Source organism: Fopius arisanus, unplaced genomic scaffold, assembly GCF_000806365.1.
Source record: "Fopius arisanus strain USDA-PBARC FA_bdor unplaced genomic scaffold, ASM80636v1 scaffold00064, whole genome shotgun sequence".
Classification (NCBI taxonomy): domain Eukaryota; kingdom Metazoa; phylum Arthropoda; class Insecta; order Hymenoptera; family Braconidae; genus Fopius; species Fopius arisanus.
Window position 1 is genome coordinate 43,593 of NW_011887803.1, and position 21,391 is coordinate 64,983.

Genomic DNA, 21,391 nt, shown 5'->3' on the forward strand with positions numbered 1-21,391 from the left:
TAATTTTCAGAGCCCGTGAGTATGGATAAGACAGAGCGCGAGCTCGTGAGTATCGATAATTCGAGACGGTCGTGAGTGTCACTCACTGTTTTCAACAATTTCCTCAGTGTTTTTTTTTCGACAGTTGTAGACAGTTGCCAGTTGCATGATGAATTCCGGGTTCATTCTGACGTGATACTCTTGTTTATCAAATCGAATCGGTCAGTATTGCATTCACCTTCTCTCAAACAATACTAAATCGATTGATTGATTAATGTTCACCTCAACTGCTCAATTTTACGGAGAGTATAATTTTCAATGGATTTTCGGTGACTTTCACTGGTATTATTTTTGTTTATTTTTATTCCACGTATGATTTCACTCGTTGGCACCACATCATGCCCTTCAATATGTTTTCGATATGATTTTACGAGTGATTGAGCCATTAATTAATTATTAACTGATTAATTCCATTTTCATCACTTGTTGACGGTTTTTTTGTATTTTTTTTTTTCGCCAGAAAATTTTTTTCCTGTGTCTAGAATTTTCTCGGGTGAGTGCACGTCTCGAGGATGATTTTCTCCGATTTTTCAGGTGGTGAGACAGGTATAGGGAGTCGTGGAAATTTTGGGACACGGAAATTGGGGGGAAAAATTGAAAATTGGGAATTAAGAAGTAATAATTTTGAATTTTAATCGTCGACGTGTGTTTCTGCTGTGGAATGGTGCCTGGAGTCTTCTGGAGACTTGTTATTATTTTGAGGGTCACCGGGGTCAGGGGAGACCCCACCGGAGGTCAATGAAGTGAGAGTCGTGAAAAAGTATTTTGGACCTTTTTTGGAGTTATTTATTTTTTTCGAGTTTGAGGGACTTGGGATTTTGGAGAACTTTTGAGAATCTGAAATGTCTTCTGGGAATCCCGCGGGGGGGTTGGTGGGTGGTGGGGAACCGGAACCTCCAGCTGTGCCCGATTATTCGAGTATCAGGGGGAAGGTACGATTTTTTACGATTTTTATTGATTTTTTCAATCGATGAAAAGGAATTATTTATTTAATTCACTCATTTCTATTTTTCATGGTTTTTTATTTTGGGACAGGATGTGCTTGTGAGTCCGTCTGAAGAACAATATGAGTTACTCCTGAGACGACTGAAAGAGAGAATACTGGATGGAGGAAGTGAAACTATTTTCGACATTGGAATTGGTGAAGGTGAGCACTGAGAAATATCTGCTGTAGTTTTTCGCCATCTCCTTTTTCCCTTAAAAAAATGTAATTTATTGAAAAATGTAAAAATTAAATTAAAAAAAATATGCAAAAAAATTTCCAAAAGACGGATCAGAGGATGGATTGAAGCCCGACGAATACGAGCCCTCGGTGGCAACTCTGCAGTCTCTAGCAGCGACATTAGAAGCTGATTGTGTCCTGCTGAGGCAGAGCAAGGTGGAGCAGGGTCTGACAGGGCAGTACCTGGTGAGGAGACGCCTTGACCAGCAAGATTTCCTCGAGATCAGAGTGGCAGTGGTGGGTAATGTCGATGCTGGAAAATCGACACTCCTGGGTGTCCTCACCCACGGTGAACTCGACAATGGACGTGGCCTCGCCAGGCAAAAACTCTTCAGGCATAAACACGAGGCTGAGACTGGACGTACCAGTTCAGTGGGTAACGATATCCTGGGATTTGACAGTGTTGGCAATGTCGTAAATAAACCAGAACACGGTTCCCTCGATTGGGTAAAAATATGTGAAAAATCATCGAAAGTTATAACATTCATCGACCTAGCTGGACACGAGCGGTACCTGAAGACCACAGTCTTCGGTATGACTGGTCACGCTCCAGATTTTGGAATGCTGATGGTGGGGGCCAATGCGGGAATCGTGGGAATGACTAAGGAACATCTTGGTCTCGCCCTTGCCCTCTCTGTTCCTGTTTTCGTGGTCGTCACGAAGATCGACATGTGTCCACCTAATGTACTCCAGGAAAATCTCAGACTACTGATAAGGATTCTCAAATCACCTGGCTGCAGAAAAGTGCCTGTCATTGTCAAAACCCCTGACGATGTTGTTGTCAGTGCAACTAATTTTGTTTCTGAAAGACTCTGTCCGATATTTCAAGTGTCGAATGTCAATGGAGAAAATTTAAATCTCCTGAAGATGTTCCTGAATTTACTGACAGCGAGAATGATAAGTCACGACGATGAGCCTGCTGAATTTCAGATTGACGACACCTATTCAGTTCCTGGTGTGGGTACCGTAGTCTCGGGGACAACTCTGAAAGGCGTCATAAAGCTCAACGACGTTCTGCTCCTGGGTCCTGACCCTCTGGGTCACTTCACCCAGATAGCGGTGAAAAGCATCCACAGGAAGCGAATGCCCGTGAGCGAAGTGAGAGGTGGACAAACAGCAAGTTTTGCTCTCAAGAAAATCAAGCGCTCACAAATTCGGAAGGGAATGGTAATGGTATCGCCAGCCCTGAATCCTCAGGCGTGTTGGGAATTTGAAGGTGAGATCCTCGTTCTCCATCATCCAACAACAATTAGCTCGAGGTACCAGGCAATGGTGCACTGTGGAAGCATCAGACAAACTGCGTCCATCCTCTCAATGTCCCAAGACTGCCTGAGAACTGGAGACAAGGCTCTTGTACACTTCAGATTCATCAAGCATCCAGAATACATCAAGCCTGGACAGAGAATGGTCTTCAGGTAATTCCGATCCTTGAAATTTATTTTGATAACCATCAACCGTTTTTAGGTATTTAATAATTTGTCATTATTCAGAGAGGGACGAACAAAAGCAGTTGGCAACGTTTTACGACTGATTCCTCACTCATCAGCAATCAACCCGCAAAATTCACGATCAGGCAAGCCTAACAAAAATCAACAGAGTCGTCAGAATGCTCTAGAGGGTGAGAGCAATGGAGCCTTCGAGGGTCAAGCCTCAAAGCGTGAAAACATGCCCCAAAAATCAGGCTCTGGCCCAGCGAACAAAAAAGGGAGGGGCAGGAGAGGTGGCAGGCCCCACAATCCATCGAATTCCAATGTCCAGCCCCTCTCCGAACAGAATCCACCATCTAAAGTCTAAATTAAACTGATTTATCTCAAGATTCGATGTAAAAATTCTATAAAAAATTTTTTTCACTTGGTTTTGTTATCTCCTGAAGCTATTCACCATGAGGATCAAAAAATTGGTATAAGCTGGCTAAAATGGAACCTCTCTACCAATTCCATGTTCTTTCTGTGTTTTTTTTTCAGATATATCTACGCACATAAAATTATATAACCATTCGTCTCCAAAAGAATTGATGAAATTCTAAAAATAGTTATGGAACAGTATTTTTTTAAACCAAAATGGGATAATTTGTTTTTTGTTCTTCATTTGAAGTACTTGGTTGTCGAATCATAATAAGAAAAATTCTTATTCAAAATGAATTATTTTGTTTATTTTCCTAAGCATCCATAAAAATCGAAAACGCTTCAATTACACGGGATATATCTTCAATTGTCCTATCCCGTTAAAATTTTAATTCAATGAGAGTTTCGTAACAGGATTACAGAAATTGTGAGGAATAAATATTAATTAATGACATATGTAATTTTTTTTACGAGATGGTAAAAGCAACAATGAGCAAATGAAGATATTGGATTATAATAAAAATTCAATGGTGCGTTAAAAAATAATCCTGTAAGGTAAAGATTTTTGACAAGGATTTAAACCGGGAATCGAGATGGCATTGAAATCCCGGAAGATTTTCCTTTTTCCATCCAATCTAACGGACAGATCGGTTCGCCACTTCCTTGTAGTTTATGTCTTCTTTGAGTATAAATTTTGTTACTAAAGCCATGAACGAATTACTAACTACTGCGCATCCGTCTCAATCTCTTCCTAGCGCACAACAGGTAAATAAAAAATCTATAAATATATTTTTCCATAACTAATATCTAATGAATTTTCAAAATAATCCCATTAATTGGTTTATATTCCGAAGGATAAGACCAGTACACCATCAATATGTTCAAGTTCAGGTTGATTTTTGCGGTTTTCCTGGCATCGGTAAGAATTTATCAACTACAAAAAAATCGGCAAATGTTAACGTCATAAATATAATTAAGAATATCAGCGAGTGAAGAAAGCGAGTGAAAGAAAGGAATGAATTTTGGTGTAAAAAAATGTTCTAGGGAGCCTCGGTCAGGAGTTTGAATCCACAGAATAAAAAGCTTCACCAGGAAGTAGACCGGAGACTCCGGGAGATGGGACAGGTTGCACATGCGAATTTCTCGAATATCATTAAAGAGCTTGATGTCTATCGCACGGAATTGGTGAAGAATATAATCTACGACGCTAGCCAGAATTACCAAAAGGTCGACAGGTTCCAGCAAGAGGTAATGATGTACTTTGATTTGATATCATCCTATTGCTATTACTGTCATTATTTTTCAATAGTACGTGGCGATCATAACTGGTGCAGCTGCCAATTCACCAGTGAAACTACAGAAAAGAGCAGCATCAGCACCGAAACCTGGTGGATGCGAAATAGATCCCATGGCAGATGTGTGGCATCGGGGACAAAATACCAATCGTATTATCACTCAATGCGTTCTCAAGTACCTCAAATCGGCAGATAAAGCTATCAACGAAGTACATAACGCGGAGCGTGAGTTTGTTCATAAGTTATACGATATTGAAGTCAGGCTCGAGCAGTGCAACACTCATCACGGAAAACTTCCCGGAGGAGATGATTTAGCCACCAACTGCATCCAAAAGGTTCAAATCCTCCATTTTTTTTTATTTGAATTTTTATTACCGATTATAAAGCTGAGAAGAAAGATGGAACAAAAGGGATCAAATGTTTCAGGTTGATGTGGCTTCTCAGGAACTGGCCAATAAAGTTCTGCCACAGGTCTGGGAACATTTTCAAGTGGTCGAGGACTTCTATCATCATGATGAAACCAATGTACAACATTGCGCCAAGGAGGCCGGTATCGATTATTTCGAGATGAGGGAGAGACCTGAATTACATCAGCATATGCAGCTGTGTCACCATTTATAATAGAAAATAATCGTCAATTAATTGTTATTGTTGTTCATTATTCAAATGTAATATCGCTTTTTTGTTAATATCAATGATAATTGAGTCCTGGTATTTCGGAATAAAATTGTTTTCAGCAAGTGGTGAATTCCTCTTCTATTACATATCGCATTTTTGATAATAAATTAATAATAAATTGTTTCATCTCGGCCCAGTCGACTCAATCGTCTTGAAATTCCGATAAAATATCATTGTTGTTATAAATTTGGTTTTCGTAATAATTGAAGATTTTTCAAAATTCATATATTAGTATTATTATTTAAAATTCGGATATGAATTTTAATAAACATTGACGCCTAGCGCTCAATTGATGATGAAGTTTTAAAAATTTGATATATGTACGAAAATGCAAAAAGGGAATGAACATTTTTTCTAATCCATTTTGAGGATCTTTATGAGTTGAAACCTGGAGAATATTGTTCCTTATAGCTGTGAATTTATGTTTCTGTTTTTTGCGGCTTGATCATGCGGCAAAAACAGTTTTTCGACATGAACATTAACTTCGAATGTTATCAAACGAATATTCCAGACTGGACACAGGAAATAAAATCCCCGGAAACATCTGCGCCTCTCGACGAAGGACAAGTGAGAATAGCTTCCTCATAACTATTAGTTTATTATTCTGTTTTTCGAGTATAAATGCTGTGACTAAGTTAGTGAAAAAATAGTGGCAGGAAACAAGTGCTAAACATAGTTGACTGCCAAGATTAGGATTGTGAACAATTGGTAAATATCAGCTATTTAGTTATGAATTATTATTATGCATTGTTTTTATAATCGACAGAAGACCCCTCCATCACGATGTTTATATTTGCGATGCTTTGTCCTATGTTAATGGCAACCGTAAGTTCGGGGATAAAATTATATTTTTTATCCTGCAATTGATGATATGACCTTAATTGAAATTGAAAAATAGGGAAGCCAAGGTCTGTCTCCCGATCTCCAACGGTTCCAGGAATTCGTCACAACTAAGGTTCGCGGTCTAGGAGAGGAGGTGAATCGCACCCTCGAGGAAATCGTCAAAGATGTTGACCTTCATCGTACCGCATTGGTGAAGAACACCGTGATCGTTGGGCAAGAGCACCTGGGGAAAGTAAAAAAATTCAAGAACGATGTGAGGGCACCATTTTAAGAGTCTTCCCATAACGAAAAAGACTACCGAAGTACAAGGGAATCTTTGATCCATGAACACTCAGTTGAAAATCAATAGAATTATCTGCAGTATGACTTAAAACACTTGTTCACTCCACAGGTACATGATGCAATGACTTGAAGATGAATTGAAGACGATAAATACATTTAATGACGGTTTAAAAACGCGAGGTGGGTGCACCGCCATCTTAGGAATATCTCGCGGGCCCTTCCCCAAAATGGAGGTCGACCGCTTTGCATTTTTACCCATTTCTCAAAATTCTGTTTTATCTTCAGATCACTCTCAACTCGTTTCATCCTTTATCTCTGAGAATAACAAAGCCATTATTCAGATATTTCTATCGTTTTCCCGAAAAATTTTTTTACCCCCAAAGTCTTCCGATGATTCACGTCATTCATTGGCAAGTTGAAATAAATCCAAAATCAATGTTCAGTAGTCAATTTCCTAAAGCTGATGTTTTAGTTTCAGGACTGATTTGATAATCAGTCTTTTCAACTCCAATAAAAATTTTTTCAGTACCTGGAAAGGGCTGGTGCTGTGCAATCAAAGGCCCCCGTAAAATCAGGAGGACAAGCCCCAACACCTAGACCAGGTGATTTATGTGTAGAATCACTAGGTCCTGTAATCCATCGAATCAATGATGCCGAACGTGCCCTAGCACATTGTGTTATGAAGTATATTAAAAGTGCAGATAAAATAATTGACGACACCAATCATGCTGAACGAGAATTCGCGCATAAATTCGCCAGCATCACCCAGAGGATCAACCCCTGTGTAACTCTTCATCAAGGAACACCAGATTCTGAGCGGAACATCCGGAGTTGTCTAGAGCAAGTGAGTGCCCTATGCAAAAATTCCTGTAGAAAATAATCCGGGGAATCCCAGCATTTTTTACTGAATTTTTTTATATATTTTTCAAATTATTATTTGAAGTTATGAAATATTTGAATTGGTCTCTAGATAATGGATGATGGACAGATTCTCCACAACGAAGTTCTCCCATCAATCCACAGAAGTGTCCAAATGCTGCAAGATTTCCACAATCATCCAGAGACCGATATCAGTCATTGCGCTAGGGGAGTGGGAATGGAGTACTTTGATATCGACAAGCGACATGAACTCCAATTTCAGCTTGAGAGGTGCGCCAAATCCTGAGGTGGAATCATGATTGATATATTTTTTAAATTCAATCTAAAATGCCATTTTCTATGTATCTCCGACAAAAATATTCTTTCAAATGCGAATTGAATAAATTTTCCATAATTACCCCAGAATAAAATCTGTTTAAACAAATACATTTTCAATTAGAAAAAAAATTACACATTCAAAAATGTTTTAAGTCAATGCGCAAAATTGAATAGCTTATATAACACGATTAAAAATTATTGATAGTCCACGGTTATTTCTTGATTAATTATTTCAAATTTTTTAATGGTTAAATAAATATTTATTTGTGGCGATCGCTGTGGATGGAATATTTTATCTCCGTAAATTAATTAGAAACGATAAAAAGATTGCGAATGCAAACACAACTGTTTCCTAAATCGACTGTTCAACATAATGACTCACTATAAAATCATCGATTCCATAAAAATTAATTGAACACACGTGATTTTGTGCTGAATGTCCACACGAGTTACGTCTTGATAATTAAATTAATTGAGATCGCTGGAGTTTTAGTATAAATTTAATTGCTCGGCGGCTACAGATCTCATTACCGATTCATCTACTTGTCCTAATCCACCTCAATCGATTCCGAGAATGAAGATATTCATTTTAATCTGCTGTTTCCTGCCGTTGGTGAGTTCATGAGAAAAATAAATTAAAAAATAAAAAATCACCCAAGATAGTCATTGATAAAAATGACAATTTCTCCATTGCAATAAAAAAAAAGACCTTGAAATTAATTTGTCCGTGTTGAAAATGAATTTCAGACTGTGTGTGCTTATATATCGGAGAAAGATCTGTATCAATATACAGTATTGCATTCCAACATCCGATTAATCAATCAAGTAGTCTCTAGCTACATGTTAGCTGTTGATAACAAGACCCAGTGGATGGCTCAAAGATTCCATGACAATATCAGTTCCGTTCGTGAAGATTTTGGAGAATGGTATGCAGTTTTCAAGGCAAAGGTAATGCTGACGAACGAAAATATTCCATTTTAAAAAACTGGAAATTATCTGCAGTATGACTTGAAACATTTGTTCACTCCATACGAACACGATGCAACGATTTGAAAATAAATTGAAGACGATAAATGCATTTAATGATGGTTTAAAAACGCGAGGTGGGTGCACCGCCATCTTAGGAATATCTCGCGGGCCCTTCCCCAAAATGGAGGTCGACCGCTTTGCATTTTTACCCATTTCTCAAAATTCTGTTTCATCTTCAGATCATTCTCAACTCGTTTCATCCCTCATCACAAAATTCGTGGGGAAAAATTTCATTTCGAAGACTTGAGTATTTTTTTTACCCCCGAAGTCTTCCGACGATTCACGTTCATTGGCAAATCAGCAATTGGCAATCCTCCAATGAAATTCGAATATATTTTCAAGTGAAGCAGCTCCGCTGGGTGTTTTAATTTTTTTCCCCTCCGACTAATCCGCTTTTGGTTTTTAATTAAATAATTAATTACACTATGACTTCAGTATGAACCGAAAGCCGCTGAGTTCGCTCATAATCTGAATCTGAGCGAAGACTGTCACCAATATATTCTGGATGGACTCAAAGAAAACGACTTGCATAAAGATCAGCTGAAGAATTATACGATTGAAGCTATTCAATCCTGGAGTGCAGGACTCCAAGAAGTTTACGGGAAATTGTCAGTAACTAGATTGGCACTTGCATCAATTGAAATGGAAGCTTATCGATGTGGTGATCTCCTAAAAAAAAGTGATGACACCCTCGCCTACAATTGTACACGTAAGGTACGTGAATTAAACGGACGCTGAAAAATATTTTTAAAAAATTATCTATCTCTACAATTTTAAGGACAATCGGGTGTGATGGAGGGATTAAAAATAATTGAATGTTCTTCTTTAAAAAAATAAGGTGTGAAATTTTCTAGGCTCTGGAGAAAGCTGAGACAATCAAAGAAAAAGCAATTCCAGAAATTTACGAGGAAGCGAAAGACCTGATTAAAATCCACAACACGGCATTAAATTGTTTACATCAATCAATCAAAGACAGAAACATGGCGATTTTCTATGACTCATTTCGAACAGATGATTGGCTTGCGGTGAGTTTATCTGGAAATTAATGATCCATTTGAGGCTATAAGGATTAATTTTCAAATTTCAGACATTTTGCTCGGAATCGGAAGAAACGGATAATGACGACCGTCTGGTGTATCACACCGAATAATTCTAATAAACCGCAAAAAAAAGGGAGACTCCAGTTGAATAATTATATAATTATATAGAAATAATAATAAAGGATTGAAATCATGGAAATATGAAAAATTATATGAGACACTTTCTGTATTTGCATTAATTCCAAGTGATTACATCTGACGATGAAAAATCAGATTTTAAAATATATTCTGTCTGGTCGTTATATAAAATATAATTATAAATGAAAGCCACATCTATTGACTGACATTTAAATAGAAAATCAATTACCATTCAAGATGCAAAAAAGGTGAATCTTGAATGACTCGTAAAGGGGAAAGTTTAGTGCGAAGAGCACGAAGAGTCAAACGAATTCCATTGCGACGTTTTTTGGTTTCTCTCACAGCGGCAACGAGAGTTTTGTCGGTGATGGGAGTTCCGGAGATGTTGAGCACTCGCATTGTTGTTGATCTCTGGAGTAATTCAACAACGCCATCATCAAAGAGGCTGCATCCAGCCACGCACAGCACATCGAGGTGAGAGAAGAGATACAAAAATTTATCTGTAACTCCTTCTGCCTCAGCCACACTCAAGTTCCTGAGCTTCGGTAACGATGAGAGAGCCATGAATCCATCATCCGTCACATTGTAAAAAGCTAGAATAAAAAAAGACTTATTAAATAAACAAATAAACAAATATAATTCGATTAACTCATTATTTTATTTTCCAGAACTTGAAGTTGGGGATATAAAATAAATAAAAATTGATGAAATCGATTTACCATCGAGGCACAATGTCACGAGTCCTTTAAGATTCTCCACCAAAGCTAGGATAAAATCAGCAGTCTCTGATAAGGTGAGTAACCAAATTTTGCGTTTGTTGTATCGATTCCGTTGTTGAAGAGAGATAGCCAGTTCTCGTAAATATTTAAGATTTAAAATAGAATGAAGTGTATCTGCTTTCAAAGTATTTCCATAGTACGTGACCATGAGCCACTCCAACATGATTTTTTTACCAAGAAGTTCCAGCAATGCCTCATCAATGAAATAAGAGGCAAAAAGCTTCAGAGAATCAGATATACGGACTATTTGTTTCAGATTAGTCAAGACGTGTGATGATAATGTTCTCCGTCCGCAGGATTGAATGCTCAATGCCTCCAAGGATTTTGTACCGATTGATCGTAGACAAATTCTGGTTCGTTTGAATTTAATGTGCAGTTTCAATACTCGAAGCCGCTGGTTGGCAGCTAATAATTCATTCACGTGCTCGTCATCAGCTTCTGATGAAATTAGAAGAGTTGCTTCTCTGATGTTTGTGCAGTATTTGGCGGCAAATGATAAGATTGTGAGATCATCGTCGTGATGGGTCTCGGTGAGAGTTATTAGACAATCGCCACAACGGCTTGTCACACCTTCCAGAATTTTTTCCTTTATCGTGGAAATATTTAAAACACCATCAAGATCTTGAATCTCATACGGCTTACTCCAACGACCGTGGCATTCTATTTTCTTCACTGCACTCCAACTGTCGTCGATTACCTCACGCCATTTTTGGCACACATTTCGAAAATTAATTCTGTGAGTTATCGGAATTTGTAAGAGAATTTTTCGTAAGCATTCGTCTGGTAGATCTTGAATTGTTGTTGAGGGTCCACCAGTTGCCGCCATCATTGTTCTAGGATTATTTATAATTTTTTATTAATTGTTTACGGGCTTTTAATTTCAATGCAAACTGTTTTATTTGAATGTAATCATCAGTGTCTCTCGGTGGTTGGATGATTACTGGTTGTTATCAAAATTGAAACTTTCGGTCGCAAGATGATTAAGGAATTTTGTTTTCTTTTCCTCTTTCTCTGATTTTCGCTGAGGGTATTCAGTACAGATATTTAATAAACACCTCAGGAATTCTCTGTACTTGAAGAATAGATAAATGAACAGTCTGCAATAAGGCGAATCGGAAAAGCGTAAAACCATACCGTAGAATAATCGAAAATAAAATCTCAATTATAAAATAAAATAAATCAAATCTTAATCTTGAGGGAATGAATAAAGATAAAGACGACAATTGTATATTTTTGGTCATTCCGTTTATTTTTCACTGATAATTCGGTCGTTTACAATTTGTAGTTTTCATTTTATTCTTCAGGATAAATATTCACTCATCAAGCGGCTACGTCCTTGAAAAAAATCATCAATTAAAGATTGGTAATTAATCAATTAATTTTGGTTCAAGTTCATAAACTTACTGGCAGATGCATTTAGTGTATTCTCGATGTGAAAAATGCCAATCTCTTTTTGAACACAAATCATGGCAATTCGGTGTTGCTGTTTTCTTTCGGATCGGCTGAAGCGCTTGGAATTATATGAAAGAATTATTATTATTCACTGTACTTAATTTATCGATCCGACTATTATTATTATTATTATTTCTCAATCAGACGTTGTGTTGGCACTGTGAAAGAATGACTTTTGACTTTTCTATTTCCCGTTAAATCCGGTCGACGGATTCTGCGTAATTTTATTATTAATTTTTTTAATTCTGGTTTATTTTATTATTCATTTTTTTAATTCTGGTTAATGTTAATATTAAATTTAATTATCAATTGGTATTTACTTACTTGCTTGGATGGCAACAGGGAAGAGTATTACTAGCAGAAAACTAATAAATTGCTGAAGCTTCATTTTTGAATGAGTGAAAAAAACTTGAAGGATTTTCAAAAATCGTCTGTCCGTAAATTATTGCAGATGAATTCTTATATATGTCGTCTATATTCCTTATCTAAACCGACAAAATTATTTATTACCTCTTTATTCTTGGGACTTTTCCGGAAACTTCCAGAAATAATTCTGAACTCACAGAAAAAAAAACTGAATTTCTGTTGAATTATTCGATCAAAAAGTTTTGATTGAATCTTGTCTAAAAAATACTTAATGTTTAAATAATTTTATTGTCAAATTTAATGTTCACTTAAATGTTTTAATGAATCATCGACGAATTGCATACAAAATGGCGTTTATTGGTGTAATTGTTCATTTTCACAATGTTCTCATTACCAAATTATATAACAGAGTATATATAATATTCGTATTACATAAAATCAGGTATTTACCTAATGTTTCATTCAATTACGCATATTTTCATCGTGTTGTTCTCGTACCTCATGGTCTACTCATCGAGTTTAACTCCGATTTCTATAACTACTAACAGGTGCGATATATTATTCAACTAATGTAACGTTATCATTTGTTCGCTCGCAACTCCGAGTAAGATAAAAAAAAGTGAATTATTAATAATAAAAAAAAAACAAAGGCAAAAAAATTATTAGGTCCTCAGGAATTTTCCAAAAATCGATGATTTTTTTCACTTTTTGTTTTTATTTTGTGCTAAAAATGATTTTTTACTTTTTTTCCAGTTTATTGGTAACGATAACTCCTTATCGACTATTATTCATATCACTAGAAACTACCGTCTACTCTTCGGCACTATTTTTCAACGAGGATCACTTCGAGCGTTTTTTCATTCTTCGCGGGACCTTGGAATAAAAAAAAACTGGTGAAAACAATAAAAACATTGTTCCACGAATTAGCGGCCAGAACTAGATGGAAAAGATGGTTTGAACGATTGGTTCACTTTAGAGGAACAGGAGGAAACAATTTCGAGGTGATTTAATGAGAATATATGATTCTAATCATTGGTGAAAAATGCGAGGTGAGATGGACACGCCGGCCGACAAAATGGCGATGCCCACATCCACCATCTCCTGTTTTTGAACATCTACCAAGTGTTTACCCCTGAATTAATTACATTCTCGTTGAAAATTCATGGATCAATGGTTTTACCGTAATTCAGTAATTTATTCATCCCCCAATGCACTTATAATTTTTTCAAGGTTATGGAGAGTTGAATGTTACTTTCCAGAGGAATAAGTTCCATAGAGTTTTATTTCCTCGACTATCCGTAAATTATTACTCGTTTATGGGTTAACAGCAGTAATTTTTTCTTAAAAATTTCCGCTGTTTTCCCTTGCAATTTAAAAATTCACTCTTCAATTCGCGTCTACTCTACTTGCAATTCTACAATAATTAAAACGAAGAAAGAAAAATGAGCAGTAAAAACAGGGCGTACGAATCACTGGGAAGCCCCCGTCGCTAATTACCGATTGTTCTCAATGAATAATCCCTCAACAATTTCCCTCCAATCATCACGAAAAAAAAATCTGCTATTCCCCACCCAAAAAAGCTCCAATTTTTCATCATCCATTTACAACCAATATCTCCACTCACACGAGTCCAAAAAAATTTCCCCCATCCAACGATCACTTCGTTGCTAATACTAAAGGCAACAGCAGAAGAAAAAAAAATCGAGTTGCAAATCCGCAGACGTAAGACCGACGATCATGATTCGAAATTATTTACATCATTTCCCCACCCCCAAATTTTCTGTCCCATTCAAAGAAAAGGGAAAAAAAACAAAAAAAAAAAAAAAAAAAAAACAAAACAAAAATCGTCAGACTGAATTTTTCTGGAGCGTCAGAAAAGATGTATCTTCCTCCTCCAAATATCAAACTCAGCTCTCGATCTCTTCAATTTTTTCCCTTTCCTTGGCCTCCTCCTCCCCCTTACCCTCCCCCTGCTCCTTCTGCCTCTTCTCGATTTCCGCCTTGAGATTCTCAATATCCTGCTGACTGATCTGAACAAAGAGAATACCATTGATAACATTGAGCATATCAAGAACACTCCCCATAGACGGTGGCTGTATCTGAATGGGTGGTAATGATACTCCACTCTTTCCAGTGTAAATTTCATTCATCTTCTTTTGCAGTACAACGGCCTGTTGAGTCAGATGTCTGAGACAATCAGAACTCTCTCTAGTCTTCTCATGCTCCTCGCCAAGCTGCTGTTTATAAATGGCATAAGTTTCTTTCTCATTATTGAGAGCAGCCCTGAAGTCGCCCATGCAGCTCTGAGTTCTCGCCACAAGATGATAAGAGACAGCAACCTTGAGTGATCTAGATCCATGATATCTGAGATTGAGAGAGAGTGCGTGCTCCAGAAACCTGAGGGACAGCTCATACTCTCCAACAGCATGAAGTATCAGTGATATATTGCTGTCTATTAAAGCAACCTCTGGATGATCCTCACCGCATATCAAAAGGGCGAGATATCTCGCTCGATATAAAAGTCTCAGAGAGACTGATACCTGGCCGTTGGCGAATGAATACAATGCGAGATGAATGTACTCAGTAATTGTGTACGGATTATCGATACCATTTACCCGTTCACTCATGAGAACGGCTTTTTGCTGAGTGGCAAGGGCCTCTCCGTGATCTCCCATTATGTAATTAAGTCTCGCAAGCATTCTGAGACACTGGGCAATCTCCGGGTGCATTGCACCGTACACATTGTTCAATAGATTGAGTGCCTCACTTATGAGCTCATAACCGTCCTTGAGATAGCCCTGTTGAATTTTGCTCTGGCCCGTTGTGTAAAAATTATAAGCATCGGATGCCCTTGGATTGAAATGCTTAACGACAGGAAAGATGTTGAGAATATCCTCCTCGAAGAAGGTCGCTCTGTTCTTATTATCAAAATTGTACTCTCTCAGAAGAATTTGAATACCAGTTTTAACACAGAAATTCCTCATCAGGGATATCTTCTGGAGCTCAAAATGATCGATTGTGGCGTCAAAGGACTCTGGGAATGGTGTCTCCCAGTCGTAGTAGGATTTGAGATCAGTTTTAATCTGTTGCCACAGGGATTTTGGTGTCAATGATGCCCACTCAACCTCAGACTGTTGTGGACCATTGGTTCTACCTTTGCGTTTGTTTCGGCGCTTGGCTGTTTTGCTCTGGAGCTCTTCAAGATTAAGCTGTGGGTGTACCGATGGCGATGACGAGAGTAAACAGTTCAAGAAGTGAGAGATTGAGGCTGATAGGGACATGAGCTCTGTACCTTGCATGTAAGATGTGAATATGTGTTTTGATGAGCGAAGAATTAATTCAGAGACAACAATTTTGTGGAGATATCTGAGTTGAGGCACTGCTGCTAGCATTGCTGCTAATTTACCGAGATATCTGACATTTATTCCACGACCATGAAGTGCTTCCACGAGGGTTGTGCCATCCATTGCAGCTGCTGTGTGATCAAGACACTCTCGTATAAATGTTGGTAGCTGAACTGTTAGGAGAAAATCAGCTGCATCTATCACCAGTTGTCTCTGCTTTTTCAAGGCATCACCGGAGGGATCTGGATGCTTGACACCTGGTGAAAAAACATCTGGATTGAATTTAACATCGAACTCAGCCTCACGGAGAGATCCAACAGCAGCTGCTGCACGTTTTACTATCTCCTTTGTCGACTCCTCGAGCTCTTGCTTCTCACCACCAGTTATCGAGTCTGTTATACTCTCAACTATTTTTTTGGCTTCATCTGCCTCAATGGAGGAGGCAGTTGTCTCCTTGTTGGAGTCGATGGGAAGGGGTTTAGATTCTTGATTTACTTTGGCATCTTGAGAGGGTTTAGGCTCTGGTGATTCTTTGGGCTTCTGCGATAGCTTTGAAGTCGTTAGCTGCTGCAGATGCACTGCTGCGTGTTTTATGAACTGAACGTAACGAGCTTCGACGAATGAATCGATGAGTTCTTGTCGGAGACAGGCTAATCGGTGCTTGTGCTCGACAGGGAAGCCCAGTGCTCGTGCCTCTTTACTCAATTCCACACCCTCGAGCTTCAAAAAATTCACGTCCGGTGGAAAAGTCCTCAGAAGATCAAGAACGTAGTGTCTGCTGTCGTTACCAATTATTCCCTTGCATTCAACACTTGAGCACAACTCAATCTCCTCATTGGCGTCATTAATTACTTTATGGGGGAGAATCTTCAGCTGTTGGCCAGCTTTGTTGAGTAGCTCAAGGTATTTGGGGTGTGTCAGGACTGTTTTGCCAAAGTCTATGGAACCGTAGACCACTGATTGCTCTTGCTCTCGCTCTAGAATACCTGGTATTATCGATTGTGCAGTGACTCTGTAGCCTCTGTAGTCTATTACAACTGTTCCCAGGGTGTAGAGACCTGGCAAATCCACAGCAGCGTACACTCGAACCCCTTGGAGATCGTTACGAGGTGCAACAAAGGCTGCAGCATCACCACCGAGCTCTTTGTAATGGTCACGAACATCGAAGCCCAGTGAAAAGAAAATATTATTCCAAATGAACATCTGCATCTTGGCCTCCTCCCCTGGATTTATAGCCATTACGTTGCCATCGATAACAGCAACAGCCCCTCTGGTAGCAGCAGCAACAAAATCCGAGTGAACTTTGAAAATGGCTCTCTCCCTGAGAAGCCTCTCGGGGAGATTTTTTCTCGGTAATTCCCTGGTGGTCTGCAGCTCCTCATTCCAGTCCCTCGTCTGGCCCGGGATGTGCTCCTCATATCCCAATTTTGCTGAGAACGTGTCCTCAGCTCTGATTGCATCAATTGTGTGCTCAGTCTGTGGTGCAGACCACGCGTAAAGTTGATAGGGTGTTGCAACTCTCTCGAAGGGATGACGTTGGGTTCTTCGACGCTGCATTGCTGTGAATCCACGTTTGAAGGCTGGTGATAGCTGATTTAGGAGCTCGATGAGACTGTGACATAGGTGAGAGGGAGTCGATGGTTTTGGATTGAAGGTCTCTTTGGTCGATTGATTGACGAAAAAGCCACGGGCACATGCTGTCAGATAGTACTGCTTGTCCTCCAGTGTTATAACTTGAAGGTACATGAGGTCACCGTGGAGTTTGCGATGGCCTGGGGGCGGATTCCAACCAGATGTTGTTAGCACCTTGAGACAAGGAGGGCATTTTTGCTCCTTAGCCTGTGGCTGGAGTGGCAATAGAGGTCTCTCCTTTGCTCCAGGAATAATATAATCAGGTGGTGTACAATCGACAGCATCAGCCCTCGTCTTCTTCTTCTCGAGAATGTCTCCATTGGTAACGACGTTGAGAAAACTCAAACTGCTACACTCAACCCCATTGTAAGCATCAGCAGGATCAACACTCTTGAGAAGATCCCTGACGTGTCTCACGTGAATTCTCGCCTCCCTCATGGTGTATGGCTCCTCGACAACTTTAATGATTGATCCCTCCTTCAGTCCCTCTATGTTCTTCAATTCAGCAAAATTATCAAGGGTATTTCCATCCAGCTGGAGTGAAAAACACGTCCTGTGACACGTGTCCTCTCTGTCCATCAGCAGCTGGTGAATCTCCTGGACCAGCTCCATCGAGGAAACCTGAATGTCGAAGGGCTCAGCCCCTGGACTGACTATTTTCACTGTGAAACCCATGTCCTGGATGAATACAACCTCCTGATCGTTTCCTTCTTTTTCTTTCTCATCGTTGTCCTTCTCTTTTTCATTTTTGTCCTTCTCGCACTCTTTAGTCGCCTCTACCTCACCTTTCTCCAGGACTTCTGTCGAGGCGGCGCCTGAACCGTCGTCCTTATGTCCATCATCTGGGAAATAATAGAGCATTTGTTCATTAGTCAGAATAATTGAACGTCAATAACTTCAATTGCTTGTTTCAGCTGATTCACGAGACTTTCAGGTTCTGGAATCGATTTCAAATGATGAAATTGCATGGAGTCACGGAGCAATTGCACTTACATTCGAGTGCAACAGCATTTATAAATAAGAAACGACCAATGTGAATAGTGCGTACTCGAATACCGGGAGGGACTCTATTTTTATCGATTGGAAAAGCATTTGCGAGACGTCCCGACTCTTCATTTTTTTTTTACTCCTCATGGAAGCTGAGTCGACTGTGTGATAATTGAATATGTTAACGGTACAATATATTTGCTCCCTCATTAGCATAAACTCCGGATTTCCTTTTCAAAAAAATTCCAGAAAATCCAGATCGATTGTAAAATGTCCGAGGGCAGAATTTAAAAATTAAAATTTATTTATTGAGTAATCGTGGATTTCAATAATTTATTTTCACGATCGATTCAGTAATTTATGGGATGACGAGGTAATTGTCGTTTGGAATTGTTGAACACATTTTTAGTTTTAGATAATGCCAGTTGAATCTGCTAGGTTGAGTGATCCTTAAAATAGTTGACAGATAATAGAATGATTTACGATTGAAAAGTGATAGAGAACTGAAGAAAGTTTAGCAGAATAGGGGTCTTGGGTTGCAGATGTAAACACAAATCCAGGAAGGAGATAACCCTGGTATCACCTCGGCCCCTCTCCCTTTTCTTATTCATCATCTTTTTCTCTTTTCAGCTTTTCCCCTGTTTATCGGTTTCTAAATTCACAGTCTAGGCTATTTACTCTTCTCATTTGATTTTTATTATTCCCTCATACATTGTTAAAAATCATTTTTACGTAAATTTAATTTTAAAAAATGAAAACCTCATTTTTTGATAATTATAAAACGCTCGGTCATTATCGAAAACAAAAAAATCACATATTGCAAAATTCAAATCAGCCAATAAATCACAAGCACATGTTGGAGTCTCAGAGACATCTGAGAGACCCCCTAGGGTCTTAAAACCCACACAAAGATTTACCTCCCCTTCTTCCTCGATTTTCAAAAACCAAAAAAATCCCAAAACCCCAATTTTTTCCCCCATTTTTTTTTCAACGAATCAATCACCAAAATATCACTTTGAAAAATATATCCAAGTCTCCCCCATCCCCCTCCCCTCTCAAATTTGAGGAACACTTGAATCTTATCTCAAAATAATTTCACTCAGAAAAACAAAAGTGATGCAATCCTCGACTTCGAGAAAAAAAAAATTGAGAAAAAAAAATGAAAAGTACTTTTGATTTATGAAATTGCAAAAAAAAATCTGCCCCTCCCCCACGTATGAGTTTTTTGAGAGTGAGTTGGGGATTAATTTGTGGAATGATTTACCGATGTTTTCCATGGCAAAAATATCTCTCACATGACCACGAGATTCTCTGTGCTCGTGCAATTGAAAAATGTTACATAACCAGAGACCAATGCCCGGCAATCGGTTGAGGGGCAAAATGGGTGGTGAAATAGAGTGAAATATTGGAGTGATTTGCCGGGGGATGGATTTTCTCGGAGTAGTCAATGGTGGTGGACAAAGGGATGATTTATCTCACCTGGTGTATTTTTTTTTCCATTGACCATCGGAATTTTCACAGCCCCATCCTCACCATTCGCCTCGACTTGTGACCCAAGAGCCATGTCCCCAATAGTGTGAATTTAAATGTTTTAATTCAGGGATTAATCACTGATATTTATTGATAAAACTTGACCAGAGGTGTAATCACTGATTTTGTGATTTCAGGGTGATAATTTTGAGTGATAATCAAATTGGGGGGAATTTGATATTTCAGTTGGAATTTTTGAGTAATTGAGGTTCGTGAGGATGGCCAGAGACCTCCAAGTGCCGCACTTTATTCCCGCACGTGCGTTTACGCGAGTAAAACCTTGCGATCACACAAAGACCTAGAGATTTTCCTTTGGAGACGAGAAAATCCATTGGCTGGCGCCTAGGGTGATTATCGAACGGCGGGGCTAAGGGCGGGCGAACTAGATGTCACGGGCGCCAAATTTCGCCCACTACAAGATGGCGAACGTACGAAAACTAAATTCCCTATATTCGATACATTCGAAAATTTATTCATGAGATTTACGCAATACACGAGCTGGTAATTGTCTAGTGTAAAAAGCTTTTGCATCTTTTGCGTAAAGATGTTGATGATCCTGATTAGTCAGTATTGGTACGTGTAGAAATAATGGAATTTCAGTTAAATTCATGTAACTTTTCGCGCGCTGACGGCGTCCGTAACGTCCAGCCCATGCGTGCACGCCTTGAGGCGGTGAAAAATGGCGCCCCCTGTCCAATTCAATTTTCCAAGTCACGTGACGAAAAAATTGACCAATCAGAGATGATTGTGCCGCCCTATACGTGGCACGAACGCATGAAATCTTTTTTCCCAACCTTCGGTACGTCCGCCATTTTAACATACGGGACATTAACAGAAGTGTTAAGGTTTTATGTTTTAATCGTTGATACATCCCTCGTGAGAATTAAATCATTTTATTAGTGGAACAGAATACGTAAGTACTGAATTCGTGATTAATCATGAACAATTGATTCACCGGTTCCATGGGGAATTGTTGGAGTAATAACGGGGGGAAGTACGGAGTAAAAAAAAGAATAATAATTGACAGAGTTTCGGTTTGCCCCAGTGTGACTCGCTGGTGACAGTCCAACAACCCTCAGCTGTCGTAGACAACGCCGATACGGTATTCATTTTTTTTCCTGGACAATCGTCTTCTCCTGGAGTAGAAAAATATTCACCCGGGGGGGTGAAGAGGTCCGGAGGCTTTCGGGTATTTTTTTTAGACTTCTACCCGGTGTGAGACATGGCATTGTCATTTTTTTTTTTTTTTTTAGTTTGAGGTCTGGGATTTGGGGGTCATTGTTGGGGGCTGGGGGGCCAGGCTGGAGGCATTTTCTTGGAGGTTTTCAAGGGTGATGGGTAAATAGAATCGATTATTGCCACGCTATTGCCTCGTGCTTGCTCTCTCTGGTGGCAGAATGGCATCGAGATGATGACGCGGTCCTCTCGGGTCGGACTCACGTGGAAGTTCTCGGGTTTGGGGTACCCAGAGGGTGGAGATCAAGTGGTTCTCGGGATTTTTAACTCATTCTCCAGAAATTTTATCAACTGGTGGGAGCCTGTGTTCTCTAATTGTTTTAATTGTTCACTGGTGATAGAGAAATTGTTTCGGGGGTTTAGGATCCCCAGGGGCGGGAGGGGATTTTTCTGGCTTTTCCCGGATTTTCCAGGAATTTCTCGGGGAACAGGTGGTCATCACATTCCGCGTTTTTTTT

The 21,391-nt window shown here is 39.1% G+C and overlaps 7 protein-coding genes across 8 annotated transcripts in view; 5 read left to right on the plus strand and 2 right to left on the minus strand.

Moving 5' to 3' along the window:
• The first annotated feature begins 90 nt into the window (after nucleotides 1–90).
• On the plus strand, nucleotides 91–3,398 carry GTPBP1 (GTP-binding protein 1). 2 transcript variants are annotated; one of them, XM_011308952.1, is made up of 5 exons: nucleotides 91–200; nucleotides 574–971; nucleotides 1,075–1,186; nucleotides 1,308–2,676; nucleotides 2,752–3,398. In XM_011308952.1, exons 2-5 carry the CDS (start codon nucleotides 882–884, stop codon nucleotides 3,053–3,055), a joined length of 1,875 nt encoding a protein of 624 aa, XP_011307254.1. In that variant the 5' UTR covers nucleotides 91–200; nucleotides 574–881; the 3' UTR covers nucleotides 3,056–3,398. The 2 variants fall into 2 exon arrangements, with proteins under 2 accessions (XP_011307254.1, XP_011307255.1); XM_011308953.1 differs by having other exon boundaries at nucleotides 95–321.
• Nucleotides 3,399–3,794: 396 nt separating this feature from the next.
• LOC105268998 (uncharacterized) lies at nucleotides 3,795–5,140 on the plus strand. Its single transcript, XM_011308954.1, has 5 exons — nucleotides 3,795–3,870; nucleotides 3,960–4,024; nucleotides 4,150–4,353; nucleotides 4,415–4,735; nucleotides 4,827–5,140. The coding sequence occupies exons 2-5, from the start codon at nucleotides 3,983–3,985 to the stop codon at nucleotides 5,019–5,021; spliced, it is 762 nt and encodes a 253-aa protein (XP_011307256.1). The 5' UTR covers nucleotides 3,795–3,870; nucleotides 3,960–3,982; the 3' UTR covers nucleotides 5,022–5,140.
• A 508-nt stretch (nucleotides 5,141–5,648) lies between these two features.
• LOC105268999 (uncharacterized) lies at nucleotides 5,649–7,606 on the plus strand. Its single transcript, XM_011308955.1, has 5 exons — nucleotides 5,649–5,786; nucleotides 5,845–5,903; nucleotides 5,977–6,174; nucleotides 6,730–7,047; nucleotides 7,174–7,606. Exons 2-5 carry the CDS (start codon nucleotides 5,862–5,864, stop codon nucleotides 7,366–7,368), a joined length of 753 nt encoding a protein of 250 aa, XP_011307257.1. The 5' UTR covers nucleotides 5,649–5,786; nucleotides 5,845–5,861; the 3' UTR covers nucleotides 7,369–7,606.
• A 120-nt stretch (nucleotides 7,607–7,726) lies between these two features.
• On the plus strand, nucleotides 7,727–9,609 carry LOC105269001 (uncharacterized). Its single transcript, XM_011308956.1, has 5 exons — nucleotides 7,727–8,013; nucleotides 8,148–8,348; nucleotides 8,865–9,143; nucleotides 9,284–9,454; nucleotides 9,517–9,609. Exons 1-5 carry the CDS (start codon nucleotides 7,975–7,977, stop codon nucleotides 9,577–9,579), a joined length of 753 nt encoding a protein of 250 aa, XP_011307258.1. The 5' UTR covers nucleotides 7,727–7,974; the 3' UTR covers nucleotides 9,580–9,609.
• Nucleotides 9,610–9,677: 68 nt separating this feature from the next.
• Nucleotides 9,678–11,348, minus strand: LOC105269002 (uncharacterized). Its single transcript, XM_011308957.1, has 2 exons — nucleotides 10,327–11,348; nucleotides 9,678–10,200 (listed from the first exon to the last, which is right to left on the minus strand). The coding sequence occupies exons 1-2, from the start codon at nucleotides 11,213–11,215 to the stop codon at nucleotides 9,833–9,835; spliced, it is 1,257 nt and encodes a 418-aa protein (XP_011307259.1). The 5' UTR covers nucleotides 11,216–11,348; the 3' UTR covers nucleotides 9,678–9,832.
• A 1,536-nt stretch (nucleotides 11,349–12,884) lies between these two features.
• Nucleotides 12,885–19,981, minus strand: clu (clustered mitochondria protein homolog). Its single transcript, XM_011308958.1, has 2 exons — nucleotides 19,647–19,981; nucleotides 12,885–18,022 (listed from the first exon to the last, which is right to left on the minus strand). Exons 1-2 carry the CDS (start codon nucleotides 19,729–19,731, stop codon nucleotides 14,112–14,114), a joined length of 3,996 nt encoding a protein of 1,331 aa, XP_011307260.1. The 5' UTR covers nucleotides 19,732–19,981; the 3' UTR covers nucleotides 12,885–14,111.
• A 485-nt stretch (nucleotides 19,982–20,466) lies between these two features.
• The window catches only part of LOC105269005 (ADP-ribosylation factor 1), a gene marked incomplete in the record, with an annotated part of 3,613 nt that continues 2,688 nt past the window's right edge, over nucleotides 20,467–21,391 (plus strand). The window contains 1 exon segment of the mRNA XM_011308960.1: nucleotides 20,467–20,610.